The 17,632-nt window shown below is 40.9% G+C and overlaps 2 protein-coding genes across 2 annotated transcripts in view; one reads left to right on the top strand and one right to left on the bottom strand.

Moving 5' to 3' along the window:
* Nucleotides 1–5,412, bottom strand: part of ece2a (endothelin converting enzyme 2a) — a 96,003-nt gene extending 90,591 nt beyond the window's left edge. Inside the window, exons 1-3 of the mRNA XM_006786586.3 lie at nt 5,370–5,412; nt 5,090–5,131; nt 3,957–4,121 (exon numbers count right to left, since the gene is read on the bottom strand). Of these exons, the coding sequence (XP_006786649.2) occupies nt 3,957–4,116 (160 nt within the window). The 5' untranslated portion in view covers nt 4,117–4,121; nt 5,090–5,131; nt 5,370–5,412. The remainder of the gene's footprint in view (nt 1–3,956; nt 4,122–5,089; nt 5,132–5,369) is intronic.
* A 5,240-nt stretch (nt 5,413–10,652) lies between these two features.
* Nucleotides 10,653–17,507, top strand: map6d1 (MAP6 domain containing 1). The gene is made up of 3 exons (XM_006786584.3): nt 10,653–11,771; nt 12,418–12,745; nt 16,826–17,507. Exons 1-3 carry the CDS (start codon nt 11,221–11,223, stop codon nt 16,904–16,906), a joined length of 960 nt encoding a protein of 319 aa, XP_006786647.1. The 5' UTR covers nt 10,653–11,220; the 3' UTR covers nt 16,907–17,507.
* Nucleotides 17,508–17,632: the final 125 nt, after the last annotated feature.

The following is a 17,632-nucleotide window of genomic DNA, read 5'->3' as shown; positions in this document are numbered from 1 at the left end:
AGCTCTCTCATGCATCTCCCTCTGTGTGCCTCTTCTTTTTCTCTCCCCGTGTTGTACAAACTATCTTAATGGAAATCACCTCTCCATCTGAGACAGACGAGTGGCCCCAATCTGATCAGTTATTTACCTTCCTTCCATTTCCCTTTGTTCACTCATTAACACACAAAAACCACAGCGGCATTTTGAATCTCTCTTTAAGTCTGCCCTCCTCTACATCAAGTTATGCGCTGGTTTTTGTGTCATTTTACAGAAGCCGATAATCTCTATGGGTTTAGTGCCTTTACAAATGAGTGTGGAGGTGCAGTATGAGCATTTAAGAGATCTTTACCACACATGAGGGCTTCCCTGTATAGCTAAGCATCTGTGCACGTGTGCTGTTGAAGAAGGCGCTACACATGCTGGGTCCTAAAAATGCATGAGAGAGAACAGACACGGAGACATGAGAGCTCCCAAGTGATATAATGGCTCTCCTTTGGGTTTAAATCAGCAAGAAGAACGTGTTACCTGGTGCAGTGTAATGCAGAAGAGGAAAGAGCACCTATTTTATATCTCAGACTCTCGAGCCTCAGAGCCCACTCACGCCTCTGCTGTAGGTGGTGCTGTGACACACACCAACAAAATGAGGCTGAATACTATAGTTCTAACTTATAGCTTAAAAAAAAGAAAAGAAGTGTCTAACTAGCAGGGCGACAGGCCATCAGCATCCAACCTAAAACCTCCGAGCCTAACAAATTTATCTGAATAAGGGACCACCAAACTACAAAGCCTTTTGCTGAGAAATGAGTACCCAACTTTAGGAGGTTTGGCTCCCCCGAAAACACAACAGAAAGCTCCTGTCTCTCCCTGACACACATTCAACAAACCCCTCTAACACACTGTGCATGCATCACCCAGGCTTACAGCAGCCCTCTGTGCCTCTCAGAAGTAATAACAGCCAGATAACAAACAACTTTTAAGGTGCAATTTCAGCTTGATGGACTTTAACTAAAACTAATTCTGGTGATAGACAACAAACAAAACTCATCTGCAGTATTTACACTGTCCAAAATCTTTCTTTGTAAGAGAGGTTCATTAGTGCATCAACTAAAAGCGTACAGCCATATTCTCGGTCAGGAAAAAAGGCAAATAATATATACAAACATAAATTATTTCTCTGGCTTCAAATAAATATCATAACATCAAGAAAGCACTGCCATAATTGTTCTAATAGCCAGATGCTAAGTGGTTCTCCAGCCACATTCTTTATGCTGACTTAAGTGTATGCTGAACAGCCAGAACACAGTGTTCGCTATTCAAATGTTTATGTGACAGAGCAGCAGGACCATAAACAAAACTGTATTGCAGGTGGTGTGGGGGGTGTAGATTCATCTTGATACAACAGTGACATCTTGTGGGCACTTACAAAAATGCTACTCCAACAAAATCCATTTAACACACCAACCACACAATCAAGTGTTGCTTCTCTTAAAAATAAAGCATAAAATCCACCTTATTCAGATGAGTATTTAGTATGACCTGCAGCAATGTTTTTAAACACAACCTGAAAGGATTATTCTCCACTAAATAATATGAAATACTAAATATCTTTATAAAGGAAGGATGGTTACTCCTGTTTCCTTTTACCAACGAGTCCAAGTACTGAAATTTAGCACTCAGTTCATTATGGAAGCTTGCTTCCACCACTGAGAAAAACAAAACTTTTTTTTTTTCATCCACAAGTCATAATTTCAGGCTAGCATCTCAAAACTTTGACTTAATGGCTTGAAATTTAAATTTGGTTTAAATCTGGTGGAAACAAGCCTCCATATTTCATCATAAGAATAATTTATCAATTAGTCTTTTGTGCTATTAAATATATATAAATATTAGGGGTGCAACAATACTCGTATCAATATTGAACCGTTCGATACAGTGCTTTCGGTTCGGTACGCATATGTATCGAACAATACAAAATTTTTAATTTATTTTATCAACTTTCCTTCTGACAATGCTGTCTGTGTTGAGCGCTCAGTGGATCTGTGCTCGACAGTGCAGCCTAGGCGGAATAGTCGAACGCAGATTCACTGAGCGCAGGGCAAGCTAGCGAGACAGAAGTTAAGCTCTCCTTGCAACATGGCAAATTGAACCTCCCCCACCCTCATTCAGATGTGGCGTTTGGAACTATTTTGGTTTTTATGTAAAGTATGACCCTGAAGGTAAGCGCGTCATGGACTAAAGTAAAACAGTATGTTGGATGTGCCACGCAATGCTCAATTACATGGGTGGGAACTAGTGCATTAGCGCAGTTAGCTCATTAACGTGTTGACGCCGTCCAGCCCCACGCACGGGGCGATCCGCAGTAGCTCGTTAACGGAGATTTGCCGTGTTGTGGCAACGAGATGATTAACGCTGACAGCACTAGTGGGAACACAACGAATATAACTGCACATTTACTCCGACATCATCCTAGTGCAAAGACAAGTGGTAGCAGACAAAAACAACAAGCACACATGCTACAAACTTTACCCGAGTCATTTAGACATGATTCTCCTTATGGGAACCTGATATGTTTAATATGCTGCTGAAGAAGTGTATAGTATAGCTTTTATTTTGGAAAGAGACATTTCTCTGTAATAAACTCTTTTCCAAAGATGAGTGATTTCTCGATCAGATAGATTTATTTTTTTTATTACTTTGTTGTTTCAGCAGCATTAAATTTAAAAACTGTACTTTTGAGTTAAAATATATATTTAGAATTTTAATAAATGACAAATTAAAAAGGCATGAACATTTTTTTGTATCGAAAATATATCGAACCGTGACACCAAAGTATCGAACCGAACCGAACCGTGAATTTTGTGTATCGTTGCACCCCTAATAAAATATATATATATATATATATATATATATATATGTATGTATGTATGTATGTATATAGCACTGACACAGTGCAAAGAGTGCTTAAAACTAGCTGAAGGGACAAGACATAGAGCCCAAGATGCTGGTCCGGTTGGACACCTAAAGGATGCTCTACAACTTGCAACTCACATTGCCAAAAAGATCATCTGCTAACATCCCAGTATCCAACAGCACAGGACACCCCAGAGGTTTTGCATCACCACACGACATAAGGCAGGTGGAAGAAAATCCTCATTTAGCATGTGTATTTAGATTGTTTTTGATTCTCACATTTTGGTGTAAATGTGAGGAACCACGGCACAATAATATGCAAATGTATGCAAATCAAATCATATCATCTACTCCATTAGAAGAAGTTTTGTGCTCGTTTATATCGTTTTCGAGCCCTCCTGCTCGCAGGATTCTGTCAACATAACAAATGAGTCACAGTAACAGACACCAGTGTGATGATATAACGTTTTATAAACACTGGAGATTGTTTGTGTCTAAAATAAATGTCCCAGACGCCGCACGATTTGCCAGCTTTCTGATGTACTGGGTTTATCATGGTTGTTGGTGTTTAAAGAAAATTGGCCATTTTCAGTTAATACTGAGCTCCAAGTAAAGGACCCGATTTAAAAACTCTCTTGCTCTCATGCAGCCACATGTTAACTGCATTAGTACTTTTCATGTCAGAGGCCGCTTCCATTTCTATGCAAACGGCTGCCTGGCTGGATTTAATTAATAACAGTGATTATAATGGCAGTAATGACAACCGTGAGGGTGATATGCGACAGTCATGATGAGAAACGCTGGCAGGGATTTGTCCCTTTATGTGACAGCACACAGCGGAGAGGTGACAAGAAGCGGGGGCGAGAGATGAGGCCCGACATGTGACACAGATCTGCCATTCAGATCAGGATTTCCGACCTCTAATTCTCCAGGACGATCGCTCCGCTTCCCACAAAAAAAGTTCATGTGGCATTTTTCTTTTTCTATGTACACCATATTGTGGTAATAACAAACAAATGGACACGTTACAAGTAAAAATAATACAAAAAATAGAGAAAACTACCTACCCAGTATCAATATAGAGTCCTCTTTCTTTACAAATTTTTCCAAAATGTGCTGGAATTTGGAGAAACCCCCCAACCAGTCATAGCACTGCTCCATCGTGTATCTTTCATCCCAGTAGGCGACGTCTTTGTACCTGGAGTTGTTTTCTGGCAGGTAGTCCATATTCTCTGGAGCATGACAAAAATATGTAGCATAACACTGTGTCAGACTATAACGAGACTTCTTTTGTGTGTCGCTAAATCTGTTTTTGCTACAGTGCAGTGATGCATCTCACTGTGCTTTTTCCATTTCATTGTGGTTTCAGCATTGCCATGGGTTTTTTTCTGTCAATTTACAGACCAAATGATTGGCTGCGAAATTAATCAGCTAATAAAATATATAAAATAATACAAAATGTTATGACTGCCCAGGTTACTGTAAAATAAATTGATTTGTTTTTACTGTGACTCATCTTTATGAGAAAAAAAAAGCTACTGGAGGTTTTTTCTTTAATTATTTCATTACTTTTTGAGTTTGACATATTTTTTTTGACACATTATAGGCAAACAAGTAATTTACAAAAGTTTAAATTCCCACAATCATTTGGCAAATACAGGAAATCGCTTTTTGGCACGACACTTGTATTCAAACTGTTGTGACTGATTTGTTGAACTATAATCTGTCAAAAATTCTCATAAATTACATATTTTGAAAAATATTTTAACTCGGAAAAAACGGGACTGATTATAATGCAGAACACAAATCAAAGTCAAAACGATACCTGAAAAACAGTTGTTGTTTTTTTAATTTTATATATTACACCTTCATAAATCCTGTTTACTACAGCCTATTTACTAATGTAAACAAGTTTATTAGACATTAAAAATAACATATACAAACACTTGCAGTCACTTTTTGGCAGGGTCGTGCATAGACCTGGCAGACAGCAACACTGTAGTGAAACAACGCCAAATAAACACAACAAACAGAAGCTACTTCAATGTTGTGACAAACTCTTAAACTTCCCTCGCCACCTATTCAGCGACTGTAGATAGAGCGCATGCGTGGATGCGGCGGACTACCTCTCGCAGCCAGTTGAGTTTGCTCATGTAGTTGACACAAAAGATTGCACAAAATATAACAGTCATTTACCTACCTTCTTACTTTTTCCCCCTCGTTTTGTCGTTAACTTCAGCAGCTTTGTAAAAAAACAAACAAACAAACATTAAAAAGGCCGTTTCCTGGGTGGGAATGAATCCACGTGTTAACAGAAACAACAGTCGTCGGACCGAGTGAGCTCACTTTCACTCTCACGTTTCTATCAAAATAAACCTTGGTACTACAGAAAGTAGAGTGAGCCCCGTCTTAAACCTCCCTCATTTGATAAAAATCGCTTGAACAGAAAAATGTTGTCTCTGAGTTTTTCTATTTCTTACGAGTCAACGCTTTAAAGGAGGCGGAGCGATACAATTCAACAGTGCGGTGTCTAGAGTCGTGTTGCTTTCACGTACTCTTTGTAAAATCTGTCAAATCGCCACGGTGCATTCAAGCGATCTGCGTTTGTTACAATAAATGTAGAAAAACTTTTTATACAGTCATCGGTTTGTTAAAGCTGTTCTTCAAATTAAGAAAAAGAACAATACATAGACCTACTTGGTATTTGTTCTATAATCTTGGTTTCTATAATTAAACCAACTACTAAAGGAAGAGAAAATGTGTGTGCACAGCATAAAATGAGTCCAAAAGTGATTTGGTTCCTTTCCCGCTTCAAACTTCAATTTGAATGATGATGAATGATAATGATTAAATGATGATTACTTATCAACCCTCATATGTTGAACTATAAAAAACATTATAGTGTTTCATGATGAGGTGGCTTTTAAAGAAAGAATGATCACATTAACAAAACTGCAATAATTTATAGAGAAGTTTCTCACAGGACACACAAAGCAAGGTCAGGGGTGGAAACCAAATTGATATTTTGTGCTACATTTCTTATTACATTATATGCTTTCTGTTCTCAGTTAGCTCAGCTGAATACATTTGTACTGAAGAATAATGCCCAGTCACAGCTCTTTTGTTTATCAGCTCTGCCCGTGAACACTGTCTGTGTTGGTCAAACAGCTAACCGCACCCACCAAAAAGGAAACAAAGAGAAAAGACTGCATCTGCAAGAAAGTTTTAATCATTAAATTGCACTTGTATCAAAACAGTTTCCCTGGAAATGAATAATTTCAAACAGGAAGAATGCTGAACAATGTGACATTTGTCTTCTTTTTGTTGGTATTTATTCCACCCTGATTACCAAATCATGGTGCACATCAAGGCATATGCCTTTAATGTAATTACCGAGAAAACAGAAATTAGGTTTTAGTTATTTTGGGAAAATTCTGATTAGTCTTCCTTGCTCCTCTCACCTACTACATCATTATGCAGATGTAATGTTGTACTTTCCCCTGCAGATGGTAGTATAATACTGCTATCTTAAACGTTTCTGCTTCTTACTACCTGCTGAAAGAAACCCAATAACCCTGCTCATTCCATTTCAGTCTCTGTTTTGGCGATTTGCTTACAATTACACTGTAAAGTCTGTGGCATCTATACCTGAACAAATTTATGGCCCGCATCCTCATAATCAAAAGCTTCTTTTGCTGTCTCAGACTCACTGGAGTGGTTCTTAAACTGTTGTGGGCGAACCTGAGGTCTCATTTTTATCTGTGAACAGCTGAAAAGGGGAAATTCTTATGCTGTGAGTCCAGCACTTCCCATTCAGTTAATTTAATGCTTATTTGTATTTTATAATTACTAAACTCTAAACAACTGTAGTCCCGTATATACTAGAACAGGGGTAGGCAACCTTTCTGATGAGGAGTGCCATTTAAAATTTCCCAGAAGTCAGTGTGCCATATGATTGCATTAGCAATAAATTTAATAACGCTCTATATTAACAGTTACACACTATATAGAACCACTTTATAGAATTATATTTGTTCACAGATGTTGGCAGCTATCAGCGAATAGTTATCAGCTATTTTGAAACAAAAAAAAGACACTTTTTATCCATAACAAGAACTCCATAACAGCAAATGAACTGTACAACAGAAAATGCAAATGCTATTTATGGTCTCCTCACAACAATGATAAGAAAAATAAACTGGGCCAATATGGCATGTTTGTTAATACACTCTGATCTCTGGTCTCCCACTCAGAGACACAGGTCTCCAAGTGTCCAGCATTCAGACTACCTGAGGACTCATGTGAGAGAAAATCTGCTCACACAGATATGTAGAGCCAAATCCTGTCAATAAGGCCTCTGCAATGTTCTGAAGACAGTTAAACTGGTCAGGTAGTGATGTCCAGCAGGTGAAAATGCAAACTCCATGAACACACACAGCTGTGGATTCCAGCTGCTTCGATGTTATATGTATGATTTCTATACATTTTACGTCAGATAAAAACTTTGGTTGTAAGTTTCAGATAATTATTTAATAAAAGCTAGACATTTTAAATGAGAATAAGAAAGTATTTCTTTGTGCCCCCCTTTCCCTGTTAATGCCCTACTTGGCCCCCTGGCAAAACTTTGCTAGACCCGCCCCTGCACAGTTACCAGCTGTCAGCTACATAAAAAAGGATCCTGGTGTTATTTGTCTCTCAGAAACAGTTCATAACTTCCCTTCAACTCATTCATGTCACCTAAAAGGTAAACCTGTTTTTCCATCACCTGTTCAGCTCTGATGATTCAGTAAGGACATCTCCTGGTTTCATCTTCATGTTTCCCTCTCACCACATATACAAACCATATCATGACCAGCAGCTTTACAGCTGTGGCTCCAGCAAACATCAGCTGATACTAGAAATTAATATTAAATAAATTCTAACAACAGCTGATCAAGCTTAAATGTGCTGCTGTTGTTTAACGTGACATCCGCTGGTTTCCTCTTTCTGGCGCAAAGTGGGCGATAAACAAACAATCAGTTTCATGATTGAAGAAGAAACGGGAGAGGGAGGGGAGAGAATGAGAGAAGAAGAGGCAGCTGTGCAGCAAAGAAACAGAATAACTCCAGCTTTGTGTCTTTTTCCATTCTAGCTGAAGTCCGGGACAAACTGTCCCTTTTCACCTCAACACAAAACACGATTCTGTCTTTTTACGGGACGGTTGGAAACTCTGCTAACTAACGTTATGAATTAAACATCAGTAACATCAAAGCACCCACCCAGCTGTATAGAAACTCCGTCATGCTAGCCAGTTATTGTAACTGACTGTAAAAAGTCAGCACAACGAGAATAAACTCCACCTAAACTTGGTTTATATCAGACCCAGATAGACTGCAGGTCATAACTTCTTACCTGAAGTTCAGTTCACCTGACACTCGGACCGGCGTTGGCCTCGGGTCTCTCCTCCTCCTGCCTCCCCTTTCTCTCATTCACCTGCTGGCCTCTACCACTTGCTAATTTTACTGAATCTGAGGAAGCACCGCCATAGCCACCACCAAACAACTGAGTTATTTTTACACACCGACCAGCATCTGGCCAATCCACCACCTTTCATTGTTTATACCGTTACAAAGAAGAAGAAAAAATTCACTGGGCCACCGAGCAAATGCCTAGAGTTGCCAACCCCTGAAGTATCTAAAAGGATTTTCACTGTTTTTGCCATTATGGACAAATATTCACAAATGAACAGAGTAAACCCTCACAGTCTCTGAACGTCTAATAAAACTTCAAATACAATTATTTTATATTAATGCAATTCATTTTTTTTAATAAAAGACACTCATCATATTAAGGGTGTAGTGCCATTTTTTTCTCATAGTGAAAAAGCCAAACTGATCATTTGAAACAATCCATGAGATTATTAACACCAGTCTTATATGTATTGTGGACACCATCAGCTTCAGGCAGCTCTATAATAAGGCTAATGGTGCAACTTTCACTTGCGTTTAGGAGGAAATTACATAAATTATTGCTTTAGCGCTAAATGTTAATAGTGCTCCAGCCAAATGGTCAGAAACAGTCAACTGTGAGCCCACAAAAATATTACAAATTTGTGTGGGCTCACATTTTCTAAGTGCCACATACTAATGTACTAACCTGCAATCCAGGCTGACTGTGGAAAAGGCACATGTAGTATGCTGCCCACTAAGAGTATGTTATGAAGGGTCCTGCATGAGTGGAACCAAACAGAACCCACTCTGTTTAAATGTACACCTGCTCCTGCCTACATTATTTCACCATAAAGCCATAGTGGTCCCATATGTATTATATTATATATTATAACATATAATATAATATATTATATTAAAAATACTGAACAAGACTGTTAAATAATATAAATTTACCATATTCTAAAATGCAGAAATTTTTATTTTAAATATAGTTTTGTAGATTTAATTTACAAGAGATCCTGTGAATTTTTGTATGCTTTATGTTAAATAAAAAGTGTGTAAAACACTTAAACTTACAGAAAAGTACTGTTATTAGTCGGGTTTTATTATGTAATTCTATCTAAAACATTTTGGAAATTTAATCCATATGTAATAAAATGATATATCAACCAAAAAAAAGGCCTAATACTATTGCAAAACTAGTAATTGGGTTTATAATTTATAATTTATTATTGTTTTGTGATGATAAAAAAAAATACTTTTTACATTTTTAGGTGTAACTTTATAGAAACATTTCGGATATCTTTACTATTATCTTTACCTTAAAAGGATCACTCATTTAAATTTAACGGATTCCCAGAAAATGTTATTGCATTTACAGTGTCCCGTTACAAATGGTATCACCTGAACTTTGATTGTTAGGATATGTTTTCACATAAAATCGTATATTTAATGGATATGAGCCTTTGCAGAGTTATACTTGTTAAAATAGTATTTCTGTAATACAGCATTAATACACTGATACAGTACTTCAATTTGCAACATGTCAGTTAATGAACAAACAAATATGTAAAATTACACAACCTATTACTTTACAGTTTATTTTTACTCATTGCATTCATTTTTAATATGTATTTACAAATTAGAATAAAAGGTATTTAATAATATTATATATTAAATAAGTGCTGTATAGTTGTGAATTTTTTCATGTTATTTTACTGGAGACGTGTTAACTGTAATTTTATTGATTTAATGAACAGGAAAACTTTGTGATCAGAAAATTCTGTTACATGTTTAAATTGTTAGGTTTATTGATTGATTGATTGATTTACAGTGAACTACACCTTGTTCTCCTGCAATTATATGTAATTGCCAACAGAGTCATGTCATTATCACTTTAACTTGTGTGTCCCATTTATATGACCCAGTCCAGAATGTACACGCAGGCATTGTTAATGTTATGGAGTCCTTGTGTAGCTGTGAACAGAGGGGTCTCCACAGGACCCCGAAACCTCAACCGTCATTAATATTTTTGTTTTTTACCAGGAACGTGAAGTTACTGATGTTACTACTGTCTCCTGTGCCCGTTTGTCTCCTTTACATTACATTATAATGTCTGCAGGCAGCAAAGAAAAGTAAATGCTGTTTTATGTGCACTTTAAATGCATTTGAAAGTCTTATTTAGTGACTTGATTGGTTCCCCTTCAGTGGTTATGAAGCAGGTTGACGCAACACATGGTTAAACTGAACTTACTGTGAGACATTTTGAGAAACATCTGAAACAATAGTCCATCCACGCATCCTCACATTTCCCAGCTGGGCTCGTTGGACTCGTGTATGCGTGACTTAAAATAACAACATCAAGAAATGATTGTAAACAGTGTAGCCTTACTGTGGAGCAGCGTACACCGAAGCTGCATCATTATGTAACCTCACGGTGAACAAGGTACGATCGTTTTAGTGATTTGCAGCGGGAGAAGCCGCAAAACAGCAATTTCTCGAGCTTTTCGCTGGAGAAGTGGAGTCGTGTGAGGAAGTGGAGACAGATAACCATGTCCAGTCCAGTCAGACCCGCGCAGACGCCGGGATCCGTCTTGTGGAGATGCGGAGAATAATTTGCCACAAATTCCTCTGCATAGTGGAGGCACTATCACAGACCACGTGAGAGGAATATTCACTGACGGTCCCCGACAGACCGGTTCATCTCTGTTGGCACTCCTCTGCTGGTTGACATGGACTCCTGGACGCTATACACTCTTAGCTTTACAGAAACGACCGAAGAGGGAGGGCGACACTCCGTCTGAATGTAACCTCTGATCGCTTTTCTCTTCTTTTTCAGGTCTTTTTGTTTCTTTTTCTCCCCTTTCTTCTTCTGTTCTCCTCTCCGGCAGTTAGAGGGAGTATGGCTTGGCCGTGCATCAGCAGAGTCTGCTGCTTGGCTCGTTTCTGGAATCAGTTCGACAAATCGGACCTCTCCGTCCCGCTCACCATCCAAAACTACTCGGACATCGCCGAGCAGGAGGTGCGGTCCATCACCAAGCAGGTATCCGCTTCGGAGCGCGCACCCGGCAATAACTACACACCAACTCCGGACACGCGTGCCAAAGGCTCCCCTCATGCGCCCGCGGATGGCACTGGGACCCGAGGATCTTTCAGGTCACGGAAGGAGCCCAGCTACAAGCCCCGGGAAGACTACCACCCCCCGGGAGTACCTTTCCCCAGCGTCACGCAGTACAAGCAGGATTTCAAACCATGGCCAATCCCCAGGAAGGAGAATTTCCCGTGGATTAATAACGAGGGGAGCAGGGCAGACTGTGTGTCGGACAGCCCGGTGAATACTTACCACGTCCAGGGTCAGCCTGGGGAGAGCCGGGGGGGGAGAGAGGAGAGGGGCAAGGGGCAGAGATGGGGGGAGCAGCAGGTGATGGAGGAGAGCAAAACCAGCTCCTACAGGTCTGAGATCCTCTCTCACCTTGTTTCAGCACCGAGCGCTGTTCACAGCGGGTGTGCCGCTGATGTGCTCATGCCTGCTTTAATGCTTAATTAGACTCGATTTATTACTAGTTCAGCGACTTCCAAGGTCGAGCCAACAAGCGTGGAGACAGGGCTCATTAAATAATTCTCTCACACGTTTCATATTCGTATATGGTACAGCGCAAGTATGGTGTAGGATTTGTGCTGGCACTGTATCCCATGTATGTGGAGGTCCTTTTCTAGCTTTTAATCCTTTAAAATTGGATTTTTTTAAAAGATTGATTCATGTGAATACATTTCAAAGATGAAAAAACAAACCCCTCAGATACTTTTCATGACCTCTGGTTCATTTAGACCCCAAGGCAGAGTTAGTATATACACTTTGGGAATTGAATTCATACATTACAGCCAAGATACTGATAAACGCCCACATGTTTCATCAGGACTCTTATTCTGCAGTTTGCTGCATCAGCTGTTAAAGAATGGAATATATTAAGCCCAATCCAAGATTACTAGCACATTATTTTGTCTAATTTCTCCATTAAGTTGGTCTTTGTTATTACTTCATGCTCCAGACGTCCCCCTCCAGCTTTGTCACTCTACTCATACACTTCTCTATCTCCAGGCAAGAGTACAGGCCTTGGGCGGGGGTGCGACCGGCCAAAAGTGCGAGGAAACCCCCCCCAGCTCAGTACTCCAGCCCTGGGACAGAAGCCACTCACGTCCCACGTGAAACCAGCTACCAGGCTGCCTACAGGGGGGAGGTCGGCAGGTCCATGGGTCTGCATCAAGGAGAACACGTGATCCCATCCGCTGCCTCCAACATCCAACCTGCCGCTGTCCCCCAGCCTGCCCCCACTGCCCTTCAAGCCTACAGATTGCAGAGTCCATCCAGCCTCCAGCAGACCATCCTGCCTGAGAGGACCGAGCTCAGTGGAACAATCAAAGGAGAGGTAGGCGCATAATCATTGAGTTCAAGGAGCCATGTTTTATGTCTAAAGTTGAAAGAAAACCACACACAGTTCATTGTTAGAGCTGCACGTTTAAATCCAGGCTCGCTCATCCTGAAAGTCATCTTCACTCATCTCCCCGGCGGCCTGTTGCTGTTGGGGCATCACAGAAAAGTGATACAGCATTCTGTCCCCGAGAGGCTCAAAGTGACCCAGCTGTTTAAAACAGGCCATGTACCGTGTTAGGTAACAGTGCTGGTGCTACACTCTCTACTGTGGCCTGAATAAAACTGGGTTGATGAGGACAACAAATTACATGTAATTCTCTGAACTGCAGTCCATTTCAGTCAGCTAACTGACTGACATCTGTCTAGAAATCAGTGCTGATCATAGCTGCAATGAAACGTGTGATCCTTTAATCTTTGCTGTTATTAAAAGAGGTTATTTCTCTTTATGACACAGCACAGTGCTTCTTTAGATAGCCAATGGAACTCCAGTGATATCATATACATTATATACATACAAGTATAATCATATGCTCTCAGAGTGCAGATTTATAGAGCTTTGCCTGAGCAACAACCATACAGAATAACTCATAGCTAAATAATAAGGTGACACTCATATAAGGCCTGAACAATGCAGATTTCTAGGGAGAAAATTTGATATTTATTTGTTGACTGATATTCTATATTGCTATGTATAGAAAGTATGTTTGAGTTACACTGAATATTAAACTTTTTGGGTAATACATAGTATATGAACAAAAGTACTGGGGTTACGACACATTACACATACAGGAGCTGCTTATCCTTGAAAACCAATGCCATGAATTTCCCAGTGTGCAGTTTTTTGTGCCGATGTTAATGCAAGAGAAGGTTTGGAGCTCTGCAGCTGTTGAGTCAGCAGCGAGTTGGAGCCCTATATGCACTTCACACGATCTGAAACGTTGTCTCTGGGTTGCTGTGGTTGCTAAATGCTTCCACTTTGCAACAATATCACTCACACCTGATGGTGAAATATCTAGTAGAGAAGTACTGATTTGTTGCAGCGGTGGTGTCCTATTATTCCACCATGCTCAAATCCAGTGCGCTCTTTAGAACGAGCCAATCTTTTGCAAATGTCTGTGGCAAAAGGTTAAGTGGTGTGGTTCAAGACTTATTCTGTAATGCTACTCTACTGCATGTGTTACAGGCAGCACTATGCTTCCATTATATAATTTCTAAAGTAACATACTTCTTCATTAGTTTTTCTAAAAATAATAATAACTATAATAAAACTGGTGCATATCTGACATAAAAGTACTGAGTCTGCTGCCTGCATGCTCTCTCAGGTCAGCTGTCAGCTGATACTTAGGGAGACAGTTTTTGGGGAATCTCCAGAAGTTTAGTGCCATCCTTCTCCTCCGCCCTCAACACTCAGTGCCATCTGCCACTGGAGATCTGGGCAGCTGTGGGCTGGACCCGGTCAGATCTTCCTCTGTGTTACAACAGCTGCCTCAGTAACATCTTAAGCCGACTGGTTTTCAGGGAGATCTGGCACACGTGCTCTTCTGGTGAAACGAACGCGTGGCTCTCACTTTAGCAACTGTGTAAGAGACTCGGTTAAAAAAAAAAACAATTCATGCACGAGAGCAGAACGATACGACTTTGTAGTTATTTGCATCATTTTCTGAACAAAGCCTGGTCCGTTAAGTTGCAGCGTACCTCGGTTTTGCTGTGTGATGCTAATGGAGGTTGAAGGGATGGGATGTTAATGGCAGGACACAGACTCTAATAATAACACTGGCCCAGTTGGAGAGAGAGTTCAGGGCACATTAAGAAGAGATGTGCTGCTGCCAGTGGGCCAAGCTTCAGAAAGAGTGCAGTAGATATTTCCTGTACGTTCTTATTGTGCAGTCTTTCAGCGTTGTGTGCACTTTGTCTGGCATATCACAATCTGTCAGTGTGACACAAGCCCAGCCTGGCGGCATTAGATAATCCACCCCGGTTACCGATGGCCCACTCATTGCCGACTCATTTATTGACTCACTAACCCCCTGCAGAGGTGTCTGACCAAGCATTACACATCCCACTCTAGTACACATTATACTGGGTCATAGTATTCAGCTGGTATTTGTCCATATCTGGTGTTTTATGATCAGCATTACCATCAACCATCTTCATTCAGCAGGCAGACTAGCAGCTCATTAAAAGATGTAACGGTTACCTTAATGGTAATCTGCTCCAGATGAAAAAGGAGCAGCCATAAAACTCTCATTACTGTTTAAATCAATTTGTGCCCCCTCCCCTCACCTATAACAGATCAAATCCGTCTCAAAAGACAAAAGCTGGCTCAGATTTCATGACGTAAAAAAACAAAACAGCAATGCTTTTTTCTTTTTTTAAAAAGACGAGAGCACTGCGTTCATCTTGAACTCACTGAACTTGCAAACCCAATTTAGCGCATCCCAGGGAGAGGAGGCATCGAGGTGAGAGAATGAACCTCAGTTAAACCTGACACCCAGTTAGTTTGCAGCAGCGTGGGTATGTGTGTGTGTTTGTGGAAGCAATCATTCCTGGCAACTGCATCGCAAGGCAAACAGATTTGTGAGGATGGCTTGTATAATCTGCTGTGTGTGTCAGGGATAAGCAAGACAAAACCACCAGTGCGCAGAGTGAAAACCACGGCAGGTTATTTCACATTTAGCTCACAGGCAGCGAGCAGCCTCCTGAGATTTCTCTCCCTTGCAGGTCATTGGCAACCCTTCATAACTTGCGACTACAGTGTATTAAGAGTGCTGCGTTCTTCTATGGCAGGAAGAGAGATGCACAGTCGAGTCAATAGCTTTAAAATGCATGAAGCGGATTAAATGGCCTGCTGGGAAAATCTAACCTAAAATTTCCGGTTACCTCCATTTACTCATTTGGCAGGGGGGATGGCAAATCCTGCATTGGAATCTGATTTTTCCACCTCCTCCTCTAACAGGCTCGGAAAGCGATCTGAAGTTGTTGTGTGTCAGAGTCGTAGATGGTTTTCTGATCAGTCAGCGTTACCCCATTCATTTCCCTCCTTCGCCCCCATAAGTCAGCCCCAAATTTCTACAGTTCTACATGTGTTATTTTTCTCTTTCCTCCCTCATTTTTGCCAAGCTGTCTCCCCCTATTCTTTCACTTGGACGTCATCCTCGTTCCCACGCTGCCCAGGACTACAGAGGAAGTGTCCGGTGCCAACTTGGCACTGCTTATATAGAGAAGTGAGGATTGTACTAAAACCAAGGGAAAGGCAAAAAAAAGACTGAGGGGAAAGAGACTCGGGGGTGGGGGGATGCACTGTGTGATAGATAAGTGATGGAGATGTGGGGGGAGGGGAGCAGTGTGCACCAATTGATGGATTATCTGTTAAAGTGCAATGTTGCATTGGGTTGCAGTCTCGTTTGGCACCAATCTAATTTAGGAGAGAGGCAGACCTGGCTGCTGCACAGAGCAGAGAAGACAGTGTGTGTGTGTGTGTGTGTGTGTGTGTGTGTGTGTGTGAGTGATTGTGTTGGGGGTTGAAAACAGTCACACAACAATCCAACTTGCTAAACAAAAAGTGTTGCCTTCCCTGCCACCCACAAGGCTGTATAGTCAGACTCACAGTGGAGCTGGAACCACAGTCTGAAGGACTCTCCAAAGATTTTGTGCTCTGATTGGCCGACAAAAAGCTGCCACACTTCAGCTAGATATGCAAGTAGAAACTGAAGAAGTCTGGGCCCGTTATAACAGGCAGATCTATTAATTGCTAGAGAGAACAAAGTGTGGTTAATGTCTCCATGTTTTATTCACTGATGCCCAGATTAAAAGTCTGGCCAGATTTTATTTTCCTTTTTTGGGAGGAATGGGGGAAGCTGTCATCAGCAGAACAGATCAGCACTAAAGAGGGAAAAAAGCAACCCAGCCCACACTGCTAGCACTCTGACAGCAAGACCTGATGTTATTTGACAGCTCAGTCCGACCAGTGTCCTCTCATTTCATGGGTGTGGCGTGAGCATCACAGCTGCTGCCCATCTCCCTGACCACTTTAGAAGACTGCTGTTACACCCCTCGCTCTTTATCTGTCTTGCAGGAACATCTGGTGAGGACCAAACTCCCTCCAAACCCTTCGGCTGTCTTTCAAAGCGGATCTTCGAGGGTCTTCAACATCTGACGCCTGCTGCCATTCTGCTTTGAGGAGTCGACACGGGAAATGTCCTCACTTCATTCCACAACACAAGAATCTATGCAAGGGAATGTATTGTTGGGAAGGCTGTGGAGCCACGGACTCAGCATCCCAAATGGAGATAGTTAGACGGCTCTTTCCTCCCCCCCATCCCCCACACTCCTTCCTGCCCCTGTTGCAATGGAAATGAACACGCATGTAATGAAGTTGATTTTTTTTTTGTTTTTTGGATGTTTTTGCATAAACGCACAAGAAACTGGCTGCTCTGTGTGTTGGTGTGTGAATTTGTGTGTGTGTGTGTGCCTGCTGATTGGTCCTTTCACTGAACATAAAAAAAACAAAAAAAACAAAACAGTGTGCACCAGTGATGAAGTGACCTTTACCCGCGTAGACTACTGTGTTGCCCTTTGGTGTTGCTAGAAATCTGCTTGAAAATAATTTATTTCCTCAGCATCTATTTGGTTTGTCAGTTTGGAAAAAGTATTAGTTGGTCTCAATTTTTTTGTAAACCTGTTGTTAAAGAAAAAGAGCAAATGAGTAATGTAAGATAAATGACAATAAAAGATCATTAGCTAGGTTGTTACTTTCAGATGCCTCCTCAGTTGTATTTCTTCCTCCCATTGCCCTGTTAGTCATGTTTACCCTTTTTACTCTTGATTGCAATTAAGAGCCAGTTAATCTCTCTGGTGAACTGAACCCAACTTCTAATTCGCA

This window comes from Neolamprologus brichardi, chromosome 18 (genome assembly GCF_056152115.1).
Source record: "Neolamprologus brichardi isolate AB-2024 chromosome 18, ASM5615211v1, whole genome shotgun sequence".
NCBI lineage: Eukaryota > Metazoa > Chordata > Actinopteri > Cichliformes > Cichlidae > Neolamprologus > Neolamprologus brichardi.
Note: the sequence above shows the minus strand (reverse complement) of the source record. Positions and strands in the feature narration are given on the sequence as shown.